The sequence below is a fragment of the Nicotiana tabacum genome, chromosome 3 (genome assembly GCF_000715075.1).
Source record: "Nicotiana tabacum cultivar K326 chromosome 3, ASM71507v2, whole genome shotgun sequence".
Lineage (NCBI taxonomy): Eukaryota > Viridiplantae > Streptophyta > Magnoliopsida > Solanales > Solanaceae > Nicotiana > Nicotiana tabacum.
In genome coordinates this window covers 152,110,798-152,138,570 of record NC_134082.1, presented here as the reverse complement: position 1 = coordinate 152,138,570, position 27,773 = coordinate 152,110,798, and the positions used below count along the sequence as shown (strand labels likewise).

At 37.5% G+C, this 27,773-nt stretch overlaps 2 protein-coding genes across 3 annotated transcripts; one reads left to right on the top strand and one right to left on the bottom strand.

Moving 5' to 3' along the window:
- The first annotated feature begins 1,384 nt into the window (after positions 1–1,384).
- On the top strand, positions 1,385–18,513 carry LOC107799743 (putative arabinosyltransferase ARAD1). 2 transcript variants are annotated; one of them, XM_075250085.1, is made up of 4 exons: positions 1,385–2,056; positions 2,905–3,192; positions 16,333–16,698; positions 16,812–17,441. In XM_075250085.1, the coding sequence occupies exons 1-4, from the start codon at positions 1,451–1,453 to the stop codon at positions 16,815–16,817; spliced, it is 1,266 nt and encodes a 421-aa protein (XP_075106186.1). In that variant the 5' UTR covers positions 1,385–1,450; the 3' UTR covers positions 16,818–17,441. The 2 variants fall into 2 exon arrangements, with proteins under 2 accessions (XP_075106186.1, XP_075106185.1); XM_075250084.1 differs by lacking the exon at positions 16,812–17,441 and adding an exon at positions 17,869–18,513 and having other exon boundaries at positions 1,386–2,056.
- A 2,971-nt stretch (positions 18,514–21,484) lies between these two features.
- Positions 21,485–23,310, bottom strand: LOC107830887 (uncharacterized). Its single transcript, XM_016658561.2, has one exon. It carries the CDS (start codon positions 23,296–23,298, stop codon positions 21,859–21,861), a length of 1,440 nt encoding a protein of 479 aa, XP_016514047.1. The 5' UTR covers positions 23,299–23,310; the 3' UTR covers positions 21,485–21,858.
- Between the last annotated feature and the right edge of the window lie 4,463 nt (positions 23,311–27,773).

Sequence of the window (27,773 nt, the reverse complement as noted above, 5' to 3'; positions counted from 1 at the left end):
ATTTGCACATGAACTCATAATTGTATAAAAATCAGATATTTAAGCCAAATATGACAGTTGAGCGACCGTGCTAGAACCACGGAACTCGGGAATGCCTAACACCTTCTCCCGGGTTAACAGAATTCCTTATCCGATTTCTGGTTCGCGGACTGTAATACAGAGTCATTCTTTTCCTCGATTCGGGATTAAATTGGTGACTTGGGACACCCTAAATCTCCCAAGTGGCGACTCTGAAATAAATAAACAAATCCCGTTTCGATTGTCCTTTAACTGGAAAAAACTCCCTTGTACCCTCTCGGGTATGGAAATCTTAGTCTAACTCCTAACTGGCTAGTCTCACTCTATTGTGCTGTAAAAATATTCACAACTTTCCCCTAACCTACAACCTTAATGCTCGACCTCCATAATCCCCTGTCAAGGGCCATGTCCTCAGTAATCCTAAGTCGCGCCATGTCATGTCTGATCACCTCTCCCCAATACTTCTTAGGTCGTCCTCTACCTCTCCGCGTGCCAACCACAGCCAGTCGCTCACACCTCCTCACCGGTGCATCAGTGCTCCTCCTCTGAATGTGCCCGAACCATCTGAGTCTTACTTCCCGCATCTTGTCCTCCATGGGGGCAGTAAGATGCGTTTGAAATACCAAATAAAATATCATTTATACTTATAAAAAATTATTTATGGGCATATATTTATTATATTAACTTTTAAATTTTGATAATTACTTCATTTTAATTTAATTTAAACGTGTAATTACACTTGTGCAACCAAATAATACACTTGTAATTATATTGTAATTATATTGTAATTACGTTATAACAAACAAACAGGTCGTCGTAATTACTAGGCTGTGTAATTACTACCCTAGTGATTACCATATTTAGCTTATAGATTAATCTTACTTTCAGTATGATATGCATCATATTGCCTTCCTTCAACAACACTTGAAGTATGGAAAATGCATGACCAAACATATATTCAATCTTTAATCAGAAGTCTCGATTTTGAATTCTAAAAATAGAGAAATCTTTGTTTGAAATACATATTAGATGATTATACAAAAACTAAAAAATATAAGGAAAAAATGATCAAAGTGTTATAAAAGTAATTCAGAAAATATAATTTCCTTTTGATCCTTTCATCACTTTTCTTTCATCTTTACCATTCACTTTCCCCTTCCTTCCCCTCTCTTTTCCATTTGGGCAAAATAAGTTGAAGAAGAAGCTAGAAGTTGGAAAAAAAGTTAAAAGTTTTGTGAATTAAAATTATTAGTTCACTTGAAATACTATTAAACAAGTTTTTCAATATCAATTAAAATAATGAACAAAATATTGGTAAACCCGACCAAAAAAAACAAAAAAACAAAAGAAAGTTTTGTCTTATAATTTTCCATTCAGAATGGAATATTACAGATTTCCCATGGCCTGCCTCTAAGCTTCTTGCGAGTAATCAATGAATCCAAGACCCAAACTCAGATCACCGCCACTACCCTCTCCATCTTCTCCGCCCTCTCCCAAACCCCTAACCCCAAATCTCAACAACAAAATGCCCCCTAGAAAATTAAATCTCAAACCCACTACTCTTACACTTGCCACCACTTTGTTCTCTATCTTAGCTTTATATGTTTTCTTCAACACCTTCATATTCCCTAACCCACCAAACAATTCCACTACAAGAAACTCTTTATTTGGTTTCAGAGAAAAAAATACCCACAATTTCCCACCGGTGAAAGTATATATGTATGATCTGCCTCGGAAGTTTACATATGGGGTTATTGAGAGCTATGCATTAGCAAGGGGAGGTGAGAAACAGCGTGATGATTCTTTGCTTAAGTATCCAGGGAATCAGCATTCTGCTGAGTGGTACTTGTTTTCCGACCTGAACCGGCCGAGTCGAGAACGGGGTGACTCGGCCGTGACTCGGGTTATGGACCCTGAGAAAGCTGACCTTTTTTACGTGCCTTTCTTCTCATCGTTGAGTCTCGTGGCGAATCCGATTCGACCCGGTACAGTTGTTGCACCCGGGGATAGGCCTGTATATAGTGATGAGGAAATGCAGGTGGGAATTCACTGCTATTTGCTGTGGAAGCTTTTGTTTTCAATTGGGGTTAATGTGATTACATTTGTTGAACTCTTTTGTAATTTTTTCAGATTTTCTTGCATTGTGGTGTCATCAAGTTAAAAGTTTTGATCTTGTATATCTTTAACTTGTAGTTTGTCAGATGTGAAAATTATCAAAATGTTGTCAATTCTAGCAATCAGGGTCAGCATGCTAGCATTTCTTTTGAGTTCAATGCAGCTTACTTGGTCCCTTCTATGCCTATTTGTTTGTTTCATAATTCGGGCTTCTGGAATGGCCTTGTTTTGTGTTTTCCAGTTAAAGTTTTCATCTTTTTTTGTCATTAATTGTGTTTTTAGTCCATACTCGTTAATTTAGCTACTTTAGCTATAATCAGTACAATGTGTTTTAAATGATCTATCCTGGTTGAGCTTCTAACATGTCCATTTTGGGTAACATAGATTAATGCACCCTGATCTGTTTGTTGCAAATGTCTTGTTGAGAATTATGGTTTTCAACCCTCAAGGTGGTGGCCCGCTTAAGAGCTGGTGTGACAACCTTGCAAACCAAGGATGGAGAAGACCACATGAATTCTTTCTATCTGGCTAAACTTGGTGGGTATAATTATTCACCTATGTTGGCTGGTACTCAATGTATTAGCCGGGGAGTGCACAAGTTGGGTTGGACTACATTGTAATCAGTAAAAACAAAAAAAAAACAAAAAAAGGAGAGAATTCTGGTCTCCTCGTGCTTCTTAAATCCAGAAATGCATTTGTTACTGTTTATCTGGTTCTGAATTTAATTCCTGCGTAAAAATGGCATATGATTGCATAGTGCTTATGTTTCAGGAATCTTTAATTGAATGGTTGGAGCAGCAGGAGTATTGGAAAAGCAACAACGGCTGGGATCATGTATTTATATGCCAGGATCCTAATGCTTTATACAAGGTTGTGGATAGGGTGAAGAATGGGGTACTGTTAGTTTCTGATTTTGGAAGATTGGCTCGTAATCAAGCATCACTTGTTAAGGATGTCATCTTGCCGTACTCACATCGGATCAATACATATACGGGGGATATTGGCGTTGAAAATCGGAATTCCTTGCTCTTCTTCATGGGCAATCGATATAGAAAGGAGGTAATTGATTGAAATTTTTTCTTTATTCATATTTGATTATCTAGCGTTCGCTATGAATAAACACTTTTAACTGATTAACTGTCATCCATCCAACATCACTTGAAGGAACTAAGGTATCCTGCATTTTTTTGATAACTAAGATATCCTGCATGTCCTTGTGTCGAGTTACTTAAGACGGGAACAGATTCAGAATTTCATTCTTTTTCTCAACAGCAAGGTGGTGCTGAGAAATGTGCCTTTATCGAAGTTTTCCTTCTTTAAACTTGTAAGGAATTGATAGAACCTAGGAGTGTGTCTATATCATTTATATACTCCAACCTACACCAAAAGCTAGTAAAATTATGCAGTTTTACCTAACACTAAGATTCTCTTTCTCTATGAATAAAATCAACCAAGTGCTAGTTGGGATGTTCTTCCATAAATTCACCGAATAGTATGCTATGCTAACCTGTCTTGATGGAGTGCCTTAAAATCTTTTTTATAGGTTAGAAGTATTTCCACCTCCTACATGCCAATCCCCCCCCCCCCCAAAAAAAAATGGGGAACTCTGGGAAAGAAAGGATTTTGTGATTTTACACAGCCAACAAGGCAATGATGAAATCACTGCACACAGTTTAGACTTTAGGACATAGGGTTCTTAATCTGATGTAGTGATGGCTGAACGACATTGGTCTAGTGGTACGAGTGCAACACGTGATGTGTGGGTTAGGCGCACGTCGTGGTTTCGAACCCTACCATAGGGCCTGATATTTAATTGGAGAAACAAGTCAATTATCCACCGAGTTTTGAACCGTGCTCCAGGAACTAGGAGATTTTTCGGCTATAAAAAAACGTGTGTATGTGCTCAAGTTCCCTTAGCTAATACTAGTGAAGAGCATATCGAAGGGCCAACCCATTAATGAATGGTCAATGGAATCTGAGGTCAATGGATGTGTTGAGCTTGTGTGCAGTCTTAATTTTTAAATTCTTACTGTCTGCTCTAAACAAAATTTTCTTTACCTCATTTTGTTTTCCTTTTTTATAGCATAACTGTTTTCTTTGCCTCTTTTATTGGCTTTGTTCAGTAAATCTTTTCTCAGAGATTCAAACCGATGGAAGAGATTTATTAGATTCCCATATTGGTTGATGGTATGGATTGCTGTCTCCTTATTTGATCTTCGGCAATTCTCACCTCATGAGCTAGCTTTTTGGGTTGACTTTGGCCTAACGTCTACTTTCTTTATCCCTATTTTTTGGTCTACTCCATTTTGGGCTCCATCTTATGTTTTCCACTCTCCAAATGTCTAGGCATGTGCATACGAGAGGGAGGGGGTGTTAGAATCTTACATTGATTGAAGGTACTGGCTGATGTCTCCTTATATGGTCTTGGGTAATCCTCATCTAATGAGTGATCTTTAGGGTTGACTTAGGCCTAAGGATTAAGTCTATTTTCTTAACAAGAATAACGTCTTTCCTTAAGACATCTCATTTCCGGAAGTTGATACTACTTAATTTATTCTGTTAGGATACTTTATTTGACGAAACTGGTATCACTGTACTTGTCAGCAAAAAGAAACATTGAAAAATGACAGTGCTCCTGTTTATTGGTATTAACTAGTTTCTGGACACGCACGTTGCGCGTGTACCCCTCAACAAATAATGATTTGTTTTTGAAAACGACATAAATATTGCTAAAATATTTTAGTTACAAAGTAAAAAATTAAGGGGAAAAGCCAAATCCCGGAATTTATGAATGTTAATCTTATTTGGTGAACACGATGAAGGATGAAACCACACCCAACAGAAGTCCTCAAAACATAAGCAGTGGAGGTGATCCATATCATGTGCTCTCTAATTTTTGAACGTACATCTTGGATACGATTTTTGTTCATTCCACTCGTGCCATATTAATCCTTCGTGTCCTCATGTGTATGTTGGCTCAAAAATGTTGAAAATGTCCTTATACATGTTCGACAACATAAAAGAAACACACTTATTGAAATACAATCTTAACATAATAATTCAACAAACATAAACAAAAATATACATATGAATTTTGTTGATAATGAAGAAAGCAATAGGTTAGAAAAGGAGAAATAGAGAGAAAAATGAACACAAGGCCGGGGATGAATGTGAGGTGCTCACATGGTTCTTGGATGGCTGATACATTCTCTTTTAAATAGAAAAGGAGAAAATGTATGTACATGTTGGGAGTGTAAATTTTAGAATCCCACACAAGGCAATAGTGGTTCGTAATGCTTAGATAATTTAAATTGAATGCAAAAAGTAAGCGCTATCATCTAGATGATTTAACTAAAATTACATGCATGTGTCACACCTCCTTTTTACCCGCGCCCCCGCAAAGGACGCAGAATGGAGTTTTTCCAATTAAGGGACAATCGAAACGGTATTTGTTTATTTATTTCAGAGTCGCCACTTGGGAGATTTAGGGTATCCCAAGTCACCAATTTAATCCCGAATCAAGGAAAAGAATGACTCTGTATTACAGTTCGCGAACCAGAAATCCGGATAAGGAATTCTATTAACCCGGGAGAAGGTGTTAGGCATTTCCGAGTTCCGTGGTTCTAGCACGGTCGCTCAACTGTCATATTCGGCTTGTTTATCTGATTTTAATAATTATGCACTTGGTGCAAGTTATGACTCTTTTTCCCCTCTTTTTTTTTCCAGAAATTTCTCTCCTTTTTCTTTTTATTTCATTTTAATTACTGATTCCAAAAGAGGGATATGAAAGAATAAATAAGGCTAAAAAAGGGAAGCAAAGGATAAAGTGTTTGGATAGAAGAAAGAATTGCCTCCGTCACTTCATTCTCCGATAAATGCCAACCACAAACAAACATCAATTACAATCAAAAGAAATCATACATAATATCTCTTAACTGCGTCAGAATTGATAGCTATGTCGGCGCATTTCCCGTCGATATCTGTTAAACATAAAGCGCCATTGGACAACACTCGGGTTATAATGAACGGTCCTTGCCAATTCGGGGCGAACTTGCCTTTTGCTTCGGCCTGATGTGGCAGGATTCGTTTCAACACCTGCTGCCCCACCTCAAATTTTCTGGGGCGCACCTTCTTGTTGTAGTCTCTCGCCATTCTCTTTTGATATAATTGGCCATGACACACAGCTGCCAATCTCTTTTCATCAATTAGGTTCAACTGCTCCAACCGGGCTTTGACCCACTCGTCATCATCAATCTCAGCCTCAGCGACAATCCGAAGGGATGGAATTTCAACTTCCGCCGGTATTACTGCTTCAGTTCCATATACCAACAAATAAGGGGTTGCACCTACTGAAGTCCGGACAGTGGTGCGATATCCCAACAATGCAAATGGTAATTTCTCATGCCATTGTCTGGACCCTTCTACCATCTTCCTTAGTATCTTCTTGATGTTCTTGTTGGCTGCCTCAACTGCTCCATTCGCCTTGGGACGATATGGGGTGGAATTGCGGTGTGCAATCTTAAACTGTTGACATACCTCTTTCATCAAATTGCTGTTAAGATTAGCACCATTATCCGTGATGATCACTTTTGGGATCCCAAATCTACAGATGATATGGGAGTGAACAAAATCCACCACTGCTTTCTTGGTTACCGACTTGAAAGTTTTAGCTTCAACCCACTTAGTAAAATAGTCGATGGCCACTAGAATGAACCTATGACCGTTGGTAGCTGCCGGCTCAATAGGTCCAATGACATCCATGCCCCAGGCAACAAATGACCATGGCGCTGACATTGTATGCAATTCTGTCGGCGGAGAATGAATCAAATCTCCGTGTATCTGACATTGATGGCATTTTCGCACGAAACTGATACAATCACGCTCCATAATGAGCCAATAGTACCCTGCTCGAAGAATCTTCTTTGCCAATACATATCCGCTCATATGTGGCCCACAAACTCCAGCATGTACCTCTGTCATAACTGTCGTGGCTTGACTGACATCTATACATCTCAGCAATCCCAAATCTGGGGTTCTTTTGTACAACACTCCTCCACTGAGGAAGAATCCATTTGACAATCGCCGAATGACTCTTTTTGATCTCCGGTGGCCTGCTTCGGGTATATCCCCATCCTGAGGTACTCCTTGACGTCATAAAACCATGGCTCGCCATCCACTTCTTCCTCTACCATGTTGCAATAAGCATGTTGATCACGAACCTGGATGTACAATGGGTCAACATGAATTTTGTCTGGGTGGTGCAACATTGATGCTAAAGTGGCCAATGCATCAGCAACCTCATTGTGCACTCTCGGGATGTGTCTGAACTCCACTGATCGAAATCGCTTGCTCAGATCGTGCAAACATTGTCGATATGGTATGTGTTTCAAATCCCGTGTTTCCCATTCACCCTGAATCTGATGCACCAGGAGGTTCGAGTCTCCCAAGACCAAAACATCCTGGACATCCATGTCTGCAGCTAGTCGCAGACCCAAAATGCATGCCTCATACTCAGCCATGTTGTTGGTACAATAGAAACGCAGCTGAGCTGTAACAGGATAATGACGTCCTGTTTCAGAAATAAGTACCGCTCCTATTCCGACTCCTTTCGCGTTTGCGGCTCCATCAAAGAAAAGCTTCCAACCTGGTTCCTCAGGTAATTCCAACTCATCTATATGCATTACTTCCTCGTCAGGAAAATACGTCCTCAACGGCTCGTATTCTTCATCAACAGGATTCTCAGCCAAGTGATCGGCCAGCGCTTGGGCTTTCATGGCCGTCCTCGTCACATAGACGATGTCAAACTCCGTGAGTAATATTTGCCATTTTGCCAACCTCCCTGTGGGCATAGGCTTTTGGAAAATATACTTTAATGGATACAAGCGGGAAATGAGATAAGTAGTATATGAGGACAAATAATGCTTCAATTTCTGGGCCACCCAAGTTAGGGCGCAACATGTCTTCTCGAGTTGAGTGTACTTGACCTCATATACTGTAAACTTCTTGCTGAGATAATAGATGGCTTGCTCCTTCCTTCCTGTAATGTCGTGTTGCCCCAACACGCAGCCAAACGAATTCTCCAGGACCGTTAGATAAAGGATTAACAGTCTCCTTCACTTCATTTTGCTTCACGAAAACTACTCCAAAAGAAATCAAAAATAAAACAAAATTCTCTTGGTGTACAATTTTTAGGATTTGCGTGACATTTTTGGATAATTATTTGTGTTTTTGTCCGTAAATGTTTACCTTGTTGTAGTTAATTGAAAAATACAAAAAAAATAAATAATACATATTGCATGCATATTTAGGATTTAATTATGCATTTAGGAATTAATTAAACCATTAATTGGCTCTAAAAGGAAAATCAGAGTCAACTACCAGGACTCCCTCCAAGTAGGAAGAGGAGTAGCTGTCCAATTGTTGACATTGGCCCTAGGCCCCACAAACTGTATGTCTGCCTTACTGGAACCCTCTCCAGCTTCTATCAATGTTGACATCTGCGAACATTCTTTCAAAGCCCTCATTTAAATCTCCATCTGGCCCGATCAATGGTCCAAGAATTTCCGGGACTGGCAACTTTCTGCACCCTGCTTTGACAAATGATCTGGACAGGCGTGGGATTGGCTTAGGAAGGACCCAGACTCTTTTCTTCAACTTGCGGGCCCGCTTTACATCCGCTGCGGTAGGCTTGAATCCCAACCCAAAAGTATCCAGGTTCTTGGGCAAAGAAACTGGCTGGACCATTCCCTGCAGATCAATCCCCAGACCCTTTCCTGGTACAAACCCGCTGTTCAACATCTCTGAGGCTATCATGAAGGTTGTAGCTGTGATTCTGGGAAGTGGAAGGCCCCCACCCTCAGGAATTTTGTCTACTGAGATTGTGTCAAAAACTTGATAAACCCATGGGCCTTTGTCATCGTCGGTTTCTATGAAGGGTACAATAGCATCACTGACGGCATGTGTGCCGTCATCCCCGTGTACCACAATCTCTTGTCTATCCCATTCAAATTTGACCATTTGATGCAATGTAGAAGGCACTGCTTTAGCTGCGTGGATCCAGGGTCGTCCCAACAAAAGATTGTACGACACTGCCACGTCTATCACTTGAAATTCCATGGTGAACTCGACTGGACCAATGGTTAATTCCAGTACGATATCACCCACTGTGTCAGTACCGCCCCCATCAAAACCTCGGACGCAGACGCTGTTCTTGTGGATCCTATCATCAGCAACCTTTAGTTTGTTCAGAGTGGCCAAAGGACAGATATTGGCACTTGATCCATTATCAATTAGTACTCGAGTGACCACCGAGTCTTCGCATTTTACCGTCAAGTAGAGTGCCTTGTTGTGTTCTGTACCCTCTACCGGTAACTCATCGTCAGAGAATGTCACTCGGTTTACTTCGAAGATCTTGTGCACTATTTTCTCCAAATGGTTCACTGAGAGCTTGTCCGGGACATGGGCTTCGTTCAGAATCTTCATTAAGGCCTGACAATGATCGTTTGAATGGATCAACAAGGATAGCAACAAAATCTGGGCTGGGGTCTTTCTCAACTGCTCTATAATTGAGTAGTCCTGGGCCTTCATCTTCTTCAAAAACTCTTCTGCTTCTTCCTCCGTTACTGGCTACTTTATTGTTACAAGATTGGTCCTTCTCAATTCTGCGGGAACAAAACACCTTCCCGAACGAGTTAACCCCTGAGCCTCGTATACCTCTTCCACAACCTCCTTTCCCTTATGCATCACTGTCACTTGACTGTAGCTCCATGACACAGCTTTCTCACTTGTTATCGGCAACTGCATGACTAGCCTGATAACAACTGGTTCTACGTGGACCCCTTTTACCACCAACACTGGTGTGCTTGATACTCCCTGCAGCACTGCCTTGGCTGTCTCTGGCTTCTTCGCAGCAACAGACGAACCTTTCCCCATTACCACAAATGGCTTGTCATCTGCTTTTCCCAATTGTACCACTGCCTTTTCACTGGTCGAATTTTCGTTCGGACTGGCACGAATCATCATTACCGTTTGTGAGGGTGTTTTAAGTTTCCCTCCTTCGTGCACTAGTTCGATCATGTGGGCCTCATGGTGCACTGGTAACGGGTTTTCATTGATGTTGGGTGCCTCTGGTGCCTGAACCTCGATCCTATTTGTGTCAATAAGATCTTGTATGACAGTCTTCAACTTCCAACACTTCTCAGTATCATGCCCGGGAGCCCCTGAACAATATTCACAGCTTACTGAATGGTCCAGATTTTTGGGAAGGGGATTTGGCAATTTGGGTTCAACAGGACTTAATAAGACTATCTGCCTCAACTTGTGAAACAGAGTAGTATAGGTTTTTCCCAACGGAGTGAATGTTCTCGGCTTTTGCATCCTTTTTCTGAAAGCCTGATTTCCGCGGAAGCTTGGCCCTGAAGGATTCCCGTAGGCCCTTGGTGGTGGATATGTGTTTTGTGGAGGTGGATATGTATGTTGGGGAGCCGGCGCACGCCATTGCGGGCGAGCCGGAGGCTGGGTGTAAGTTTGGGCGTGATGGACGGAGAAATGTGGCTCTTGCGGTGGATAATAGGGTTGTGGAGGATTGTATGGATTGTGTGGATAGTTTGGGTAATGGGGTCTGGTTTGATAGCGAGGGGCTGGACCTCTTGATCTGGACCAAGTACCTGCTTCGACGGTTGCGACCTCCTCTCTCTTCTTTTTCCCGAGCGCACCTCCCGTGCCGCTTTGGATAGCTTGAGTTGTGGCCTTGATCGCCGAATAACTCATTATCTTGTTGGACCTGAGTCCCTCTTCAACCATGCCGGCCATTTTTACTACTTCATTGAAAGATTTACCAACTGACGTCACCAGGTGACCAAAGTAAGTTGGCTCCAAAATTTGTAAGAAGTAATCCACCATTTCACCTTCCCTCATTGGCGGATCGACTCTTGCCGCTTGTTCTCTCCAACGGAATCTGAATTCCCTGAAGCTCTTTCCAGGCTTTTTCTCTAGTTTTAACAGTGTGAGACGGTCGGGGACGATCTCGAGGTTATACTGGAAATGACCTGCAAACGTTTGTGCTAGATCGTCCCAGGTATACCACCTGCTAGGATCCTGCCTTGTGTACCATTCTAATGCGGACCCGCTTAAACTTTGACCGAAATAAGCAATCAGCAGCTCATCCTTTCCACCTGCCCCTCTCATCTTACTACAGAAACCTCGTAGATGCGCCATGGGATCACCATGCCCCTCATATAGATCAAACTTTTGCATCTTAAAACCTGCCGACAATTGAACATCGGGGAAGGGACACAGATCTTTATAGGACACATTGACTTGGCTGCCCAATCCATGCATATTCCTGAAGGATTGCTCCCGGCTTTTCACTTTACGGAGCACTTCGTCCTGCTCCGGATTCTTAGCTGGCCTCTCAGTTTCTGTCGGGAGCGGAAGGTGAGGGGTGTAAATGTATGGCTCGGGTGGTTTAAAGGTGAGTTCAGGAGGATAGGACTGGTTGTCGTGAACCTAAAACACCGGTTCCTCGGGTGATTTTTGCAATGTGGCGGGTGGAGGTGCCACGAAAACAGGAACAGCTGGTGGAGGAGGGTTTTGTTTGGGTGGTGAGGCTTGGGGATTATAGGAAGTTTCCCCTTGGTAGTATTGGGCAATGGGGAAGCTCGTTGAGGACCAGTGGAAGGGTGTTCCGGAGTCCGAGCTGGTGAAAGGGTAGGATTAGGGGGAAGTATTGGTGGTGTTTGTCCCTTAGCCCAGGCTAGGTGCATCCCAGCAATCTCTTGTCTCAACCTGTCCACTTCCTCCTTCATCATTTGCATCTCCGTTTTTTCTTCCTCAACACTTTTGTCCGAACCAGTCATACTTTCCGGAATGGGCCCTTTTGATCTTGTGTGGTAATGGTAATCTGCCAGAACGAGCTAACTGTTTTGAAATCTCTTTCTCTGGTATTAGAACAACAAACTTGTTAGCGTTAGAGTTTAACACACATTGCAATTTCATATTGGGGAATGCAATGTTCCTAGGCAGTTAACCATCTCTAACATGTTTTTGCTTTAACTGCATGCGTCATTCCGGCTTATGTCCTTTCTTTATTCACTTTGCCTTTTCTTTTTAGTGGTGGTCGAATCTTATGTAGATTGCCTACGTATCATGTCCCCGCATGAATCAGACCGGACGTAGTTCTGCCATTAGTAAAAATAAAGACGCAATTTTGCATTTTATTACCAAAATATGTTATTACAAGCTACGCATTTGAAGAAAAACAAACAAGCGAAATACAGACTCCACACTATTAACATTGTTTGATATGAAAAGAGAACAGAGGGGTAGACAACAGACTTTTTTTAAAAACCAAACAAGTGCAGACTTGAACTAGGGATACATTAAAGCCTTGAATTTTGGTGTCCGCGAGGCATCGTTCGGCCTTTCCGCGGGTTTTGGTGCCAGGCCTCTTTGCAAGCCTTTTAATTCCTCCATGATCCGGTGGACATAACCCATGACTGAGGCAAAAAAGGTATCACGGGGCATTTCTTCACATGTTAGGCACTTCGTGGTGATGTAGCGCCCAATCTCATCGATCCTACCCCTGATTCTATCCCTTTCCATACACAGCTGTTCTATTCGTTGATTCTTTAATCCCAATACTTGAGTGTTGTCAACGAGCTGATCCTGGAACCTCTCCATTTGTTCTTCCATTCGGGCTATTGAATCATAGCAGGCTCCCTGTCTGTTTTAGCATCTCGGGCTTGTTTAAAGACCCGATCTCTAAGAGTGGAATTTGTTTCTCTCAATATTGCAATGCTCCCTTCATAATCCCTTCTCACTTGCCATAGGTGCTTTTTCCGTGCTGCTGCACCTTTTGCCCATCTGGCCTGCATTCTTGCTCTGCTAGCCTCGGATCTTTCCAAGTCTTTTTGGCTTTCAATGACCTGATTCCTTAACCCTGCTATCAACCTTTTATCGGACCGGCTTCTCCGTTGGTTGTCGGCATCCATTTTCATCTTCCGGATCTGAGCTTTGAGGATCTCGCTTTCTCTGGCTAGTTTGTTCTTTTCTCATTCGTCGGCAGCAACCTGCACTTTGTTCTCAAATTTCAGATCCTTAATCTGTTGTTTCAGCTTGCCTATTTCTGCCCTGTAGCTCTCTTCTTTACCCAACCAATCCCACTGTTCTTGTGACGCCTGGACGAACTCTTGGAGATGGGGTCTTTTGGCCGGTCTCCCGAACTCGATTTCTTTCCTAAACCAAGCAAGGTATCCCGACGAAACTTCACCCTTGGACCGATCACGTACACATGTATTGGCGGTTAGGTATTGACATTCCCTCCAAATTTGTCGGACGACTGCTTCAGGAAACTGTCCGCTGGGCCCGATCTCGACTACTTGGCCACTAAGATCTTCATCTTTCGGAACTATTTGGCATCTCCCCAGCTGTCTCAAGACTCGATACGGGGCGTAGGGTTGAATACTACGGAGTCCCATCAAAAGGAAATGGGGTCCCGTGGCGGGCATATATATGATTTCATTCGTAGGCAACCATCCAAATGTCCATCCTATTCGGCCCGTAGTAATAGAACGGAGTCGGGCTATCCATTCCGTGACCCCCTCTGGTAAGCTGATCCCGTCAACTCTTGTGGAAAATTCCTCTATGCATTTTTTCTCTGTCGATCCATAACTCATAAATTGAGGACGACGACATAGGTGTTCGATCATCCACATCTTCAGCAACACATTGCACCCCTCAAAGAAATTTCCCCCGGCTTTGCAAGCTGTGAGAGCGCGGAAGATTTCAGCTACTATCATGGGTACGAGGGTGCTGTTGGCCTGAGTGAGTAAAGTGCTGACAACCCCGGACACTCGTATGTCAATGTTCCCGTCTTTTCTAGGAAACACCAGGAGTCCCAGAAAGGCTATCATGAACGCAACACACCTATGTTCTTCCTACTTTAGGCGGAAAACAAAATCTATAGCAAAGGAAACATTGGACAGCTACTCCTCTTCCTACTTGGAGGGAGTCCTGGTAGTTGACTCTGATTTTCCTTTTAGAGCCAATTAATGGTTTAATTAATTCCTAAATGCATAATTAAATCCTAAATATGCATGCAATATGTATTATTTTTTTTTGTATTTTTCAATTAACTACAACAAGGTAAACATTTACGGACAAAAACACAAATAATTATCCAAAAATGTCACGCAAATCCTAAAAATTGTACACCAAGAGAATTTTGTTTTATTTTTGATTTCTTTTGGAGTAGTTTTCGTGAAGCAAAAATCACGTGCTCACAGCATGTTACAAAATTTTGAAGACAGAAAGCTTAATATATACATGGATCAAACTCATTTTAAAAGCGTTAAAAATTACATAGAATAACTTCAATTAGTGTCCAGTCACTAACCTTTCAAAAAGGAAATGTATAGGCTGAAGATGAAATCAAAGACATTCAAAATAGCAGCCATTAATTAAAATATTTTACCTGGTCGTTTTAGAGTTAAAATAATGAACTATATTTGTAGTTGTTAAGCATAATCGTAAGTGAAAATGCAAGTAACCTAGTCTTTTAGGAAGCTTAGAAGGGCCATCGAACACCACAATTAATTTAAGAATAAAATAATAGTAGCAAATTACCTCTGTCATTAGAACGTAATTGGTGAAATCATAGCTTGAACCAGTCAACCACTCCTGATCACACTAACAATTTGTACTTATTGAGTAATTATTTCCCCAAAATGCTACAAAACTAAAAGAAATCATGAAAATCTCGAACCAAATGATATCAGTTGATACAGAGCTTAGGAGAAACAATCATAAAACCAGGTTTCATTGCACTAACCATCTGTCTTTTAAGTTTACACAAACCTGCAAGAGAATGTTAAAGAAATCATAAGAATGTTGAACTAAATGATTCAATTGATATATATAGACCCATAAGATGAAGAATAAGAGAGTCCAATCTCTTTGTGAGGTAGGCAATTGAGGAAGCCATCCTCTGTATTTTCTAACTCTATGAACTCATCTAATTCGATATTAAAGAAAGCGAAGCTGTAGTCTAGAGGACAAAATATGCTAATTAGATGTCAGACTTAGACATTCAACTCAAATTATGAAATGTTTTTAACCTTGTAGTTTACAATAGAGAGTTGTATAGTTTCAAAAAGAAAGAGAGTAGGACTGTTTTCTCAAACTTTCAAGAATCAGTTTCACTCAAAATTCTTATTTGTAAAAATTCATTGATATCTATCGAGTAAAGAGAGTTGACTATGCACTTGATTAATTGCAAGATATAAATATATTTTAACACAAAGGCATCAAAATTTTGATTTACACAGGGTCCTCATAACTGAATTTTCCAATAATAACAAATGCAATTTCTAGATCTTACAATCTATGCAAAGCGACTTATTTTTTGTTTCGTCCCGGCACTTTCTACGACGTAGCATCCAATATAACTTAGCAAGTTGACTGGTAAATAATTTGCATCTCTATCCAACTGCTCTTGAGGCAGCGAAGATAAAAAAAATAATCCCATCTTCTGGGTGTGCAAACTTCATAAACGTGCATGCCTGAATTAATAAAGTCCACTTCCTCAGATTCTTGAAGAAGTAACTGAGAAAATCATGTCTAACAATATGGAGAAAAAACAATTGACTTCATGTATGTTGCATACCTAAAATGTCCAATAATGCTATCTATATCTGTCCCCATAAAATTGCAGCATCACAAGGAAATTAAAACTAAAGTCTAAAGATATCAAAATAAGCTTACTGGAGTATCTCCAACTGTGCTTATTTCTATTATTGTTTCCTGAGAAACATTCCATCAGGGGGCCATGAGAATAAAGAAGGCAGTAGGTGAAATCCAACGGACAAAATAGGCTAGAAACACACTCTGGTAATAGAAAGAGACACGATATAGATAAGCCTAAGGAACTCTTAAACAAAGGAGACTGTTAGTTACCTCATCTATTGCGACTCTTCGTTATTGTCGTATGTTACAACTCTTTGATACCCTAATTCAAGCTATGCTGCTTAAAAGTAATTTGTTTGATGGAACTTAGTGAAGGGTAGAATTGTCACTCAAATTTTAATGGGCAATTTGGTAATTTAACTTTACCCTTGTGGAGGTTCCCACTTTTAAATATAGTATGATTTACATCAGAGTTTCATAGTTATTTACGTAAATCTTGTTTTGCTAATGTTTCAGGGAGGAAAGATTCGTGATTTGCTTTTTCAGCTACTTGAGAAAGAAGAAGATGTCATCATAAAACATGGTGCACAATCTAGGGAAAGCCGTCGTGAGGCAAGAAAAGGGATGCACACCTCAAAATTTTGTTTGCATCCAGCTGGTGATACTCCATCAGCTTGCCGACTTTTTGATGCTATTGTGAGCTTGTGTGTCCCTGTAATAATCAGTGATTACATTGAATTGCCATTTGAGGATATTATAGACTACAGGAAAATTGCAGTTTTTGTAGACTCTAACACAGCTGTGAAGCCGGGGTTCTTGGTTAAAAAGCTAAGGAAGTTAAGCATGGAGAGGATTTTGGAATTCCAACGGGAGCTGAAAAAGGTATTTACTAGTACATAATTCTTCTTCCTGTTACAGCCAGAAAATAAAGGAGTCATGCATATATTGCACTAGTACATAATTCTTCTTTTTTGCCTTTGTTTTCTTCTTGCTAGGATTGAGAAGTGGTAAAACCAATAGATATTCTCATTCACTCTACAGTGTGCCCTCTATGTGTGTAATTGCATCTCAAGTTGTCTCTTCTAATGCTCAAATCTGCAAAGATGCAGCTTTTGTTGTCAATTTGTAAAATTAGTTTGTGAAGTTTGGGCATTGCTTCAAGAGGAAAAAAAAAGGGCAGCCCGGTGCACAAGGCATCCCGCGTTCACGCAGGGTCCAAGGAAGGGCCGCACCTCAAGGTGTGTGATGTAGACAACCTACCCTAATACAAGCATTAATGGGTGCTTCCACAACTCGAACTCATGGCCTATACGTCACGCGGAAACAACTTTACCGTTGCTTCAAGGCTCTCCTTCCATTGCTTCAAGAGACAAACAGACAAACATCTAGTTAATCGGTTTCAAATTTAGGTCAAATGCCAGGAAATCATAAGCAATAGGTACTCTAAAATGTAGTCTGGGTAGAAACGTGTTTCAACAGGTTTGGTAATTTTTAGTTTAAATTTTTCATTTTCTTTTATTATTTCTTTTCTAAATGTTACTCCTTTGAACGCTGTATTAAAATGGTGCCAATGTATGGAAACACCCTTAATTGTAAGCTAAAGGTGTTCAATTTCATTTGAAAAAGTTCAGATATGAGATATCTGCTGAATGAATCTTGTTTACATAGATGAGCTCTCTAAGTACTTGACAGTTGACTCGTTCAATTGCAAGCGAAGTCATAAGATCTCTTATCCAGCTAATTCTAGTGCTTCATTAGTCATGAAGTGGAGAAACTATTGGTGGCTAAAACAGCTAGTTGATGCATGATATAGTTCCTTGCACGTAGACCACACTATGCTCTGTTCTGGATAGGTTATTGTGTTGCTTGTTCCTCCATCTTACCTTTCCTGACTGAACTTCAAGTGTTTCATGCTTTAGCTTATGTGGACTCTTTAACATCTAATCAGCATAAGAAACCTTTTGATTTTCGTAGCAACTTGCTCGGATCTGTTTTTGTTTTCTAGTATGAAGAGTTTTACATTTGTACTCTTGAAATTTGTGGCATCTCCAGGTGAAGCATTACTTTGAATATGAGGACCCAAATGGAACAGTAAAAGAAATTTGGCGTCAGGTTTCTTTGAAGTTACCGCTTGTTAAGTTAATGATAAATCGTGACAAGCGACTGGTGAAAAGGGAGCTCACTGAACCAGATTGCTCTTGTCTGTGTTCAAACCAGTCAGGGATCTCGACAACATTATGATCCTCACTGGGGACATTTTCTCAATCACCTTCCTCTCTGAACATTCGCGGATCATCAGAGAACGTCTGCTCATACCTTGAAGGTCCCCGATTCTTGGGGAAGAAGATGATAGATCAAGAGTCTTGTGCTGTTAACTTGTATCTGCGGATATTGCTGCTATCTGCATCCATTAATTTGATATCCCTGCTAAATGGTAGAAATCCAGTTCATGATGAAATAAGGATCGGTCTAGTATATTTTTATATTTACATAGTTTTACTTATTCATTTCACACTCCTGGATGCATCATATGCATGTGTTTCGAGAATTGCTGTGGCTAGAAGCAATTCTGTCTGTATTTACATTGTTGTACATCATGATATATAAAATCACAGCTATATGTAGGTTTTTGCTTCCGAATGTCTGATCTTTCATTTCTTATTTTGGAAGTTCTTGGACAATGATTAAGCAAACAAAGTCAGGGTGTGGATTGTGAACATTTCCATAAAGGGGAAGTCGGTTACTCCCTCAGTCCCAAAATACTTATCACGTCTCGCTTTTCGACGGTCAATTTAACCAATTTTTGAATCTAAATTGATTTGGATTAATTCAATATTTTACATCAAAATTTACATATTCATATACTAAATGAAAGTACTATAGTTTACAATTCTTCTCATATCTATATGGTGAAAAAATACATATTAAGAAGCTAGATGTGACAAGTATTTTGGAATGGACAGTTTTGAAAGTTACTTAAATATTTATCTGCTATTCCAATAGTTTCCCAAAAGAGAATTTTTTACATCTAAGACGTAAATCGAATTACTTTTTTTGATTTAGGCATGTGGATCAAGACAAAAATCAATATTTAATTTCAACATGGAAGATCTTTTGACGTGGTTTGATAGATATCGTATCTAATTTAAAAATGACGAATACAATGAAAATCTTCCTTTTTTTCAAAGGGAAGTAACGACTGGTTTAACACATCCAGAATATTAATTAAAAAAGCTACACAAGTAGTTTCGATTAAAAGCACATGGAGTAATCTGTTTGAGAACGCTCGAAAAAAAAAATACACAAAAGCCATAGTAAGGGTGTATTGTGGGCCGGGCCCAGTCCTGGACCGGTCCGAGACCACGGGCCAAACGGGCCGGTCTCAAATGGGACGGTCTCTAATGGTGCATAAGCCCGTAGCGGGCCGGTCCAATCCAAATAGCTCGTGAGCCCGGGACCGGCAGACGGGCTTGGGCCGGTTCAACCGGGCCTAACGGGCCCCAACGGCTATTTTTAAAAAATATATTTTTTAAAAAATGACCAACGGTCAGATTTTTAAAATCTAGCCGTTGGTCTTCAATTTCCAACCGTTTGGGAGTTTAAAAAATAGCCATTTGGTCCCCAAATTTTGTTTTAACCCCAAACTTTTTATAATTACACTTTTCCCAATTTTCAACTATAAATACCCCCTCATTCTTTCATTTTTACTCACAAATTCATCAATCTCTCTCTAATTTTCTTCTATAATTGCTTACTTTATTATTGCAATTTCGTGAAAAATTGTGAAGTTGGTGAATTGAAGTATTCAAGTCTTCAACGATATTCAATTTTCAAGAAGTTTTCGTTAATTCGGTAAAGTCGTTCCAACTCTTAAGTTTTAATATTATAGTTTTGTTTGTTTTATTTAGTATAATTATAATTAATATGGATTTTTCTTTGAAAAAAATATTTGATGGTAAGGGTAAGGGAAAATCTAAAACTGGTGAATCTAGTCGCCAAGCTATTACTCTTCCCCCGGCTCCCCCACCCAAGCCTGTTATCCGTCCTCCTCCACCTATTATTCTTGATAGTGATAACCCTTGTTTTCAATTTTTCGATAGTCAATTTTGCCATGATGTTGCACCAGGTCAACAATTAAATGAAGAAGTTATGAATGCTCTTTATCCTAATCAAACAATCTTTGAAAATGATGAGGAAAATGATGATTTAGATGAAACGCAACCGGATTTAGATGATACACCTACTAGTCCTGTTAATAACCCAACTGATGCCCCGCCTGACCCTCCTGTAGTAACCCCTACTTTTAATAGACAACATTCTAAACGGTCCGAAACATCTCTTGTTTGACACTTTTTTACTCAACTAAGAGAACAAAATAAGGTTAAGCGTAAAACTTGTGGGTCTTTATTGGTTCATAAATTTACTGGAGACCGTAGCGGTACGGGTAGTTTGACTAGACACATAAAGACATACCCTAGAGATAAAGCTAGATATTTTCAAATGAAAGCTGCGCAAGAGGGGACAAGTGTAGATACTGAGGTTAACCCTAGTACAGGGTCAAATCTAGTTCAACCGGGAATTAACACTGTTACCGGTGACATTTTATATTATGATCCAAATAAAGATCGTGAAGAATTGGCAAAAATGGTTACTGTTATGTGCTTACCCTATAGTTTTCCTTCTAACCCTCATTTTGTGCATTATATTAGAAGAGTTTTTACCTACTTATAAAGGATGGCCTCGCGCAACAGTAAATAACGATATTTATAAATATAAACATGAATATGAACAATATCTGCGCTATTTATTTACATATCTAATACATATAAATTATATATATATATATATATATATCTAATACATATAAGGTAATATATATATATATCTAAGGCATTATATAAGCTATATATAAGGCACTATATATATATATATATATATATCTAATACATATAAACTATATATATATATATATAAGGCAATATATAATTATATATACACACAATACACCCTTATATATACATACTATACATACTATATATATATATATATATATATTTATATAGCTATATATAAGCAATTTATATTAGTATATACATATATAGTTTACAAGAAATTGCCTTAGATAAAAAAAAATAAAAAAAAATAGTCCGGAACGAAAAAGCCCTTTAGGCCCGTGGGCCCGGTCCATTTAGCCCCGGAACCATGTGGGCTTAGGACCACCGTGGGCCGGTTCTACCCATTGGAACCGTGAAGATCGGCCCGCCAAAGCCGGCCCGTCTGGCCTGTTTAGGCCCGGCCCCGGCCCACAATACAGCCTTAAGCCATAGTAGGGTAAATTTATATCGCACTTAAACAATCAAATTGTAGTACGAGACGTTTTCAAAGACTGTAATTTTCAATTTTCCTATCAATAAATTGATAGAAAATAAAACGATAGGATACGTAATAGAAACATTCTACCACGGTCTACTGTATCCTAATTTCAAATATATATTATTTTATTAAACCTAATTTCAAATACAATACAACTAAATTCAACGTTCAACTGCTGATGTTAATATTCTTTTAGTTTTGAGAAGTCAACTTGAAAGAAAACAGTTTTTGTACCGAAAGGAGTACGAAGAAAGTGCATTCCGTGTTAAAAGGACAATTGAAAAACAAAAAGTCAAAGCAAAACAATGAATATAGATAAGATAATAAATCAAAAGAAAATAAAATAATACACGAATTTAGATTACAATGGAAGCTTCTATTTTGGACACTATTAGAGAGGACCTGGTTCATGGAAAACAAAGGTTACATAAAGAGAAGGAAAAAATTATAGTCATATTTTTTCGTGGCAAAAAAAATAATTTTCCTAAATACATTTCCATTCATTCTAATTTATTCATAAATAAAACAAATGAAGCATTTCTATGAAACCCAAAGAGGACTAGTATCCAATAATGCAATATGGATGATGACCGACTTGCTATTGATCACTCAAACTTTTAGGTCATAATCATAATCATTATGTAGGAAAGATGACCTCTAGTATATTGATTATTCAACCTCTAAATCGCGTAATGTGACATAGCAATTTGAAACACCAACAGCAAGTTGACAAGTAATATGTCTCCTCTCGTCCTTACTTCTTCCATAATACAGCCACTGATCCTTGTTGATAACTTTTGAGCAATAGCTGCAAAACAATTTTGAGACCTCATTCTTATAAGGAAATTCATAGCATAAAGTCAAATCAAGCTTTTTCAATCTCCTTGGACAAGCTGCACAAGATGGATGAAGTTGAAAATCACAAATCTTGCACTGATAAAGAACTGTGTAATTTGTGTGACAACCATTCGATTGACGACAACCATTACACTGAACTTCAACTCCATCTTTTTTTGGAACAAGTATAAGTGTATGCGGATGAAATGGATGTTGAATTTTCTCAGGCAATTGAGAACATCTCTCGTGAATTATATAATCACAAGTAGAACATCCTTTTTTCTTGTCTGTACTTAGGTCTAATCCACATATCCCACATTTACGATTCTTGACTATATTATCCTGTGAACGGTCCAATAAATGCAAACCATGTCTGTGAAAGAATCGTTCATCTTTTTTTCCATCATCATATTTTTGATAGTGAACAATAGAAGTGTCATCTCCATCAAGATTTGTCAATCCAGTTTTCACACCCATAATATAAGATTTATCATCTTTCCCTTTTCCATATATAGAATCAGCAGCACAACCAAAATGGGTTATGAAATTATGACTATGGTCATAATATACCCAAGAATTGGTCTTGTTTATTGAGTGGTTACAAATATCACAAAGGAGTGGTCCAGCTTCATTTTTCAAAGGATTTGAGTAGAAAAGGGAGAGACCAGTCTCCTTGTGAAATACTTTACAAGGCATAGAAGCACACCCCATATGAATAGCAAAATCACAGAGATTACAAGAGTAATGAAAGTTAAATAACAAAGCAGGATTGTCACCAACGTGACATGCTTTGCAAATATAGCCACTATCAACTGTAGGAGTGTACTTGAGGGTTAATTGATGGCCAGGGTGAGCTAAATGTTCAATAAGTTGTGGGAATTCAGAACAGGATTCGTGTAGAAAGTATCTACAACGTTTGCAACCATACGCCATGCCTGAAATTATTGTCTCGCAAAAATAGCAGTGAACAAAATCTGATGCTCGTAACGAGTACATTAACAAGTTATGTCGATGGCTGAAATGTTTTCTTTCATTATTGCCAACTCTTTCTATTTCATCAATTTTATGGTTTGGTTGATGATTTTTGGCAGTATAAATCGATGTTTGTTGAATGTTATCTTCTGATATATAACGGAATCTACAAGGGAATGGATGATCTCTAAGAGAGATGAATTCGTTCTTATCCATTTCTGTTGAAAGATTTAAGGAAGAAAGAGAGGAAAATTGAGGATTTGTGTTTTGGAGATAATGGTTCTGGGCAAGATCCACCATTATTAGCCAGACTATATAAATTAAAGGACAAGTCTAAATATGTTGAAATTCAACATCGGCTACTTTCTCCGAGTTTTGATGACTGTTAGAAAACTAATTTAATAAAGTGTTCACATTAAATGTCTCAATTTTACGCGTTACTTGACTAGACTTTTTTGAATTTTGTCTTTTCAATTTTGTGTCTAGAAGAATAATTATTATTAATACTAGAAGAAGAGAATCCTTAGTTAACTAAACATTAGTATCTAACCACACAATTCTTAGTTAAGATGGTGATTTGTACTATTGCAGAATAGAGGGATGAGATAGAATCTATATATCTATATACAAAGGAGGGGAATGACAACATGATGTATATCTATCATAGTGTAGGAATCCTATTTATCTTTTTTCTCATTTTTTTTTATTTTTTGATTTCATTTTAACCATTTATATTATTTTAAATTTAAATATCCATATCCATAACTCACACCTCTTGATTGAGGGTTGTGACTTTTCAAGTCTATAACCCCCAATTATTTATTGTGCTATATATTGTATCTTAGGTTGTGACTTTTCTAATCCATAACCCCCATCTTTCTAATAATGTGCTATAAATTGCTCGTTCATTCATATTTTTTTCCTACTCTTATACTGTTTAGTTTTATGCAGCGTGTGCTTCTTGCACTCCTTTCATTTTGCAGAAAATCTTCTTAGTTTTTGTAATATTCACCATTGTGAGATCTATGAGGAAGCATTTTTTTTTTGCTCTAATATAATGACATTGACAGAACCTTTTCAGAGGCCAAAAAGTAACATGGCCTTGCGGATAAATGACATGGTTTTGCTGATGTTCATTATCCATGACAGTTATTTCCATGATCTTTTGGTAAATCTTTTGGTTTTTATCCTATTTTCACTCTTTATTTTATTTTTTCCCTCATTAATTTTCAATTACTCAGTTAAAAGAGAAGACTGTTTCCAAGAGGTTTTATGTTCCAAAAGGTAACGTTCCAGGTCATTAAGAAATGGAAACCATAGTTCTTCAATGTTTAATGTTTCTTTCATGCGTCCAGCAAAGATTTATATAAATATAGTGAACATGCGCTATATCTATTCATCTTCCGAAGAATCACTTTCCATATCCATATTGTTTACTTAGTTTTTTCGATGAATGGAAACTTACGTCTATCTTTTACCTTCTCTTTATTTTTTTTTGGTTGCAAAGCCTTTGTGTCTATCGGTGTGTGATGTTTTCTCGGTTCTGGTAGAACTCAAATCAGATGTAAAAGACTATGATGGTAAAATTAATACTTTATTGTATTCAAGTCTTTATGTTATACCAATTTTTTATTTTCTTATTGTAAGTGGGAGATGTGATGGACACATTACTTTTTCAATACAATAAAATTTAAGTAACAATTAAAATAAATATTATATTAAAAGTAACAATACGATGCAATACAATAGATAACAACCAAACAGTGACAGATAATTCTTTTTTTTTTTTAAAAGTTTTGAACCCATTGCATTTTTCATTTTAGGATGCCTTTCCCTCCTCAATTATTTTCCATTTTTTTTGTAGAAACCTTTTCTTGGATTGTGAAACCAATATCTCAATAATCATATGCCTTACGACATGTATAAATCAACTATTTCAAGTATATGGTTATTGCCTACATACATACATACATACATACATACATACATACATACATACATATATATATATATATATATATATATATATATATATATATATATATATATTGTGATCTTTCCCCTTCTTTTATAATTGTGTATTCATTTGATTTTCTAATAATTTATACGCTCTATTCTTCTATAATTCCTTCCTTAGCTTTAATTGCGATTATAATCTTTTTGCCTTCTATGCCTTTATGACCTCTTTTACTAAACAGAAATGAGTTGCAAATAATTAATTTATTATTCAACTTTTTCGATTGTGTTTCGAAAGTTTTTTAACAGTCATGATTTCAGTTTTCCTGCCCATTTTATTTTGATAATTTGAAAATCCCCTATTAAAATCCTTAAGAATTCCTTGGAGGGGGCAAAATACATATTGACCCGTCGGCCGAAACTAATTGCATTCTTCTCTCTCTCTCTCTCTCTCTCTCTCTCTCTCTCTATATATATATATATATATATATATATATATATATATATATATTATTATTTTTGGGAACGATTAAAAAAATATCAATATGATAGGCCATGTGGTGACTTGGTATTTTTGTAGGACCACAAAATCTATTTTTTCTCAAGTTTCCTCTTCTTTTTTTTTCCACCTCATTTTAAAACTCAAAAGCCTCTGAAAAAGTTACTAATTAATATTTTTCTACAATAATAATATCAGTTTTGCACAACAATTATATAGGAATGGAAGCCAAGAGGAGTTATCACCAACTTAATATCCTAGAACGAGAGTTAAAAGAATTCTAGAATGAGAGTCTACAGTGAGAACTAGATAATTCTAGAAAGAGCAATTCTAGAAATAAGTAGAAGGCATGATTCTAAAATTATACTTTAGATCCTTCCGTCACCACATACAAATAGAGGTAATACACTTTAGTTGTGCGTGCTCAAGTAAAAAAGGAGTATATGCAAATTAAGAGTGCAAGCAAGAAGTGTGAGAGCAAAAGATTTTGAGTATAAGATCCAAGTCGATTCTTAATTTGCAATAATAAAATTCAAGTTGCGAGCAACCAATTGTGCTCAATATAAGAATGTGTCAATAATTTTGAAACGGACTAATAAAAAAATAATGCCCAAATAAAATAAAACGGACTAACAAAGAATTAATGTAAATAAAATAAAATTAAGTGACTCACATTTATCTGTAAATATAATTGCTAATAAAGATTATTAATAACATTAATAATCTTATTTATGAACAACACTAGAGGACTTATGTTGAATATATACTTTATTCTATAATTGAGTATTAACTTCTCTTCCTTTATGTCGAGTATTGTCCTTTGAGAACGTTGAGATTATAAATCTACAAAAGGTAAGCTATGTTTATATTTGAATTACATTTACATATTTATTTGTTCCTATGATTTTGTTTTTTTATTTTTTATCTATATGTGTCACATTATATTTTACTTATTCATTTGGGTATTATAAATGTTTTATTTTATCCATATCAACTAAACTTAATTATCCAAAAAATAAAATATATGTGTTACCGCGCGAAGCGCGGGTAGTTAACTAGTGTAATAGAAACAAAGGGGCAAATCAAGCCAAATAGAATGGGCTAGCCAGTTTTCGGACGGGTATTGAAATATAGCCAGTGCTTGTAAAGTCATTTAAAAATAACAACTATTTTGCTGAAACACGGAAAGTTACAACATACTATGCTGGATTATGGAGCTCCTGTGCATAAACTTCCAACATATTATATTGGAACTCCAACACACGAAAAGTTCTAGCATAATATGATGGATTATGGAGCTTTTGTGTATAAACTTCTAGCCAGTATCGACTCCACGGTGAAACAAGTAAGGCACTTGCTTTAGGCTCCCAAATTTAGGGCCCCCATATTTTAGCAATAATAGATTTATAGGTTTTAAAAAAACAATATTGAGTACTTTTAGTAGAAAAATAATTTTTTCCATATAAAAAGAAATTTGATTTTGTTACATTTGTGAATAAACCATCAATGAATAGTTGTACAATTTTGTACAATTTTTCTCATTTTGTCTAATTTACAATCGTTCTTTTCCATTCTCTCATAAAATTACATACTTTCTCTTCTATTTCTTTCTTTCTTTTTTTCTCTAAGAGTTCAATAGTTCAAAAGTTTTAGTGGTATAAATTTGAGATTAGTAGATGATAAGAATTTGAAAAAATGCCATCTTAATTTTGAATGTTCGTTAAAATATAATCGTCACTTTGATATTGATGGTTTAGGCTTATTTTCGAAACTAATAGTGTAAAAAAATATTTAACATACTCAGTATAATCCTAATGTTAAAGAAAAATAGTACAAGTAAAAAAGAAAATACTCTAATAGACATATTCAATCAAGTAAAAAGACTTTATTCTTTTCCAAATGCTCATCTTTCTGATAAAATAATGTTAACAGTTTTTATATCAATTGCCTCAGCGGAAAGAAATTTTTTAAAATTAAAATTAATGAGATCTTACCTAAGATCAACAATTCTTAAGAAGATTAAATGGGTTGGCTTTATTATCATTCGAATAACAAAATTATTAGACGAAATCAATAATAATAAAAAAATTTACTTAGCAACTTTGTATCTCAAAAAGGCATAACAATAAAAAAAAATTGGGGGAAAAAAGATTTTTACTTTTTAGATTTAAGACCTCCAAATAAATTTTGGCTTTAGGCCACAAAAGTTCTTGAGCCGTCCCTACTTCTAACATATTATGTTGGAACTCCAGCATATTGTTAAATTCCATCGCATTATGCTGAAATCTCATATGTAAAAAATTCGAACTCCAACATATTA

Coding starts and splice junctions, on each gene's coding strand:
- LOC107799743 (XM_075250084.1), top strand. CDS start 1,451: ATGAATCCAAGACCCAAACTCAGATCACCGCCACTACCCTCTCCATCT. Junction 2,057..2,904: donor ATAGTGATGAGGAAATGCAG/GTGGGAATTCAC, acceptor CTTATGTTTCAG/GAATCTTTAATTGAATGGTT. Junction 3,193..16,332: donor GCAATCGATATAGAAAGGAG/GTAATTGATTGA, acceptor CTAATGTTTCAG/GGAGGAAAGATTCGTGATTT.
- LOC107830887 (XM_016658561.2), bottom strand. CDS start 23,298: ATGGTGGATCTTGCCCAGAACCATTATCTCCAAAACACAAATCCTCAA.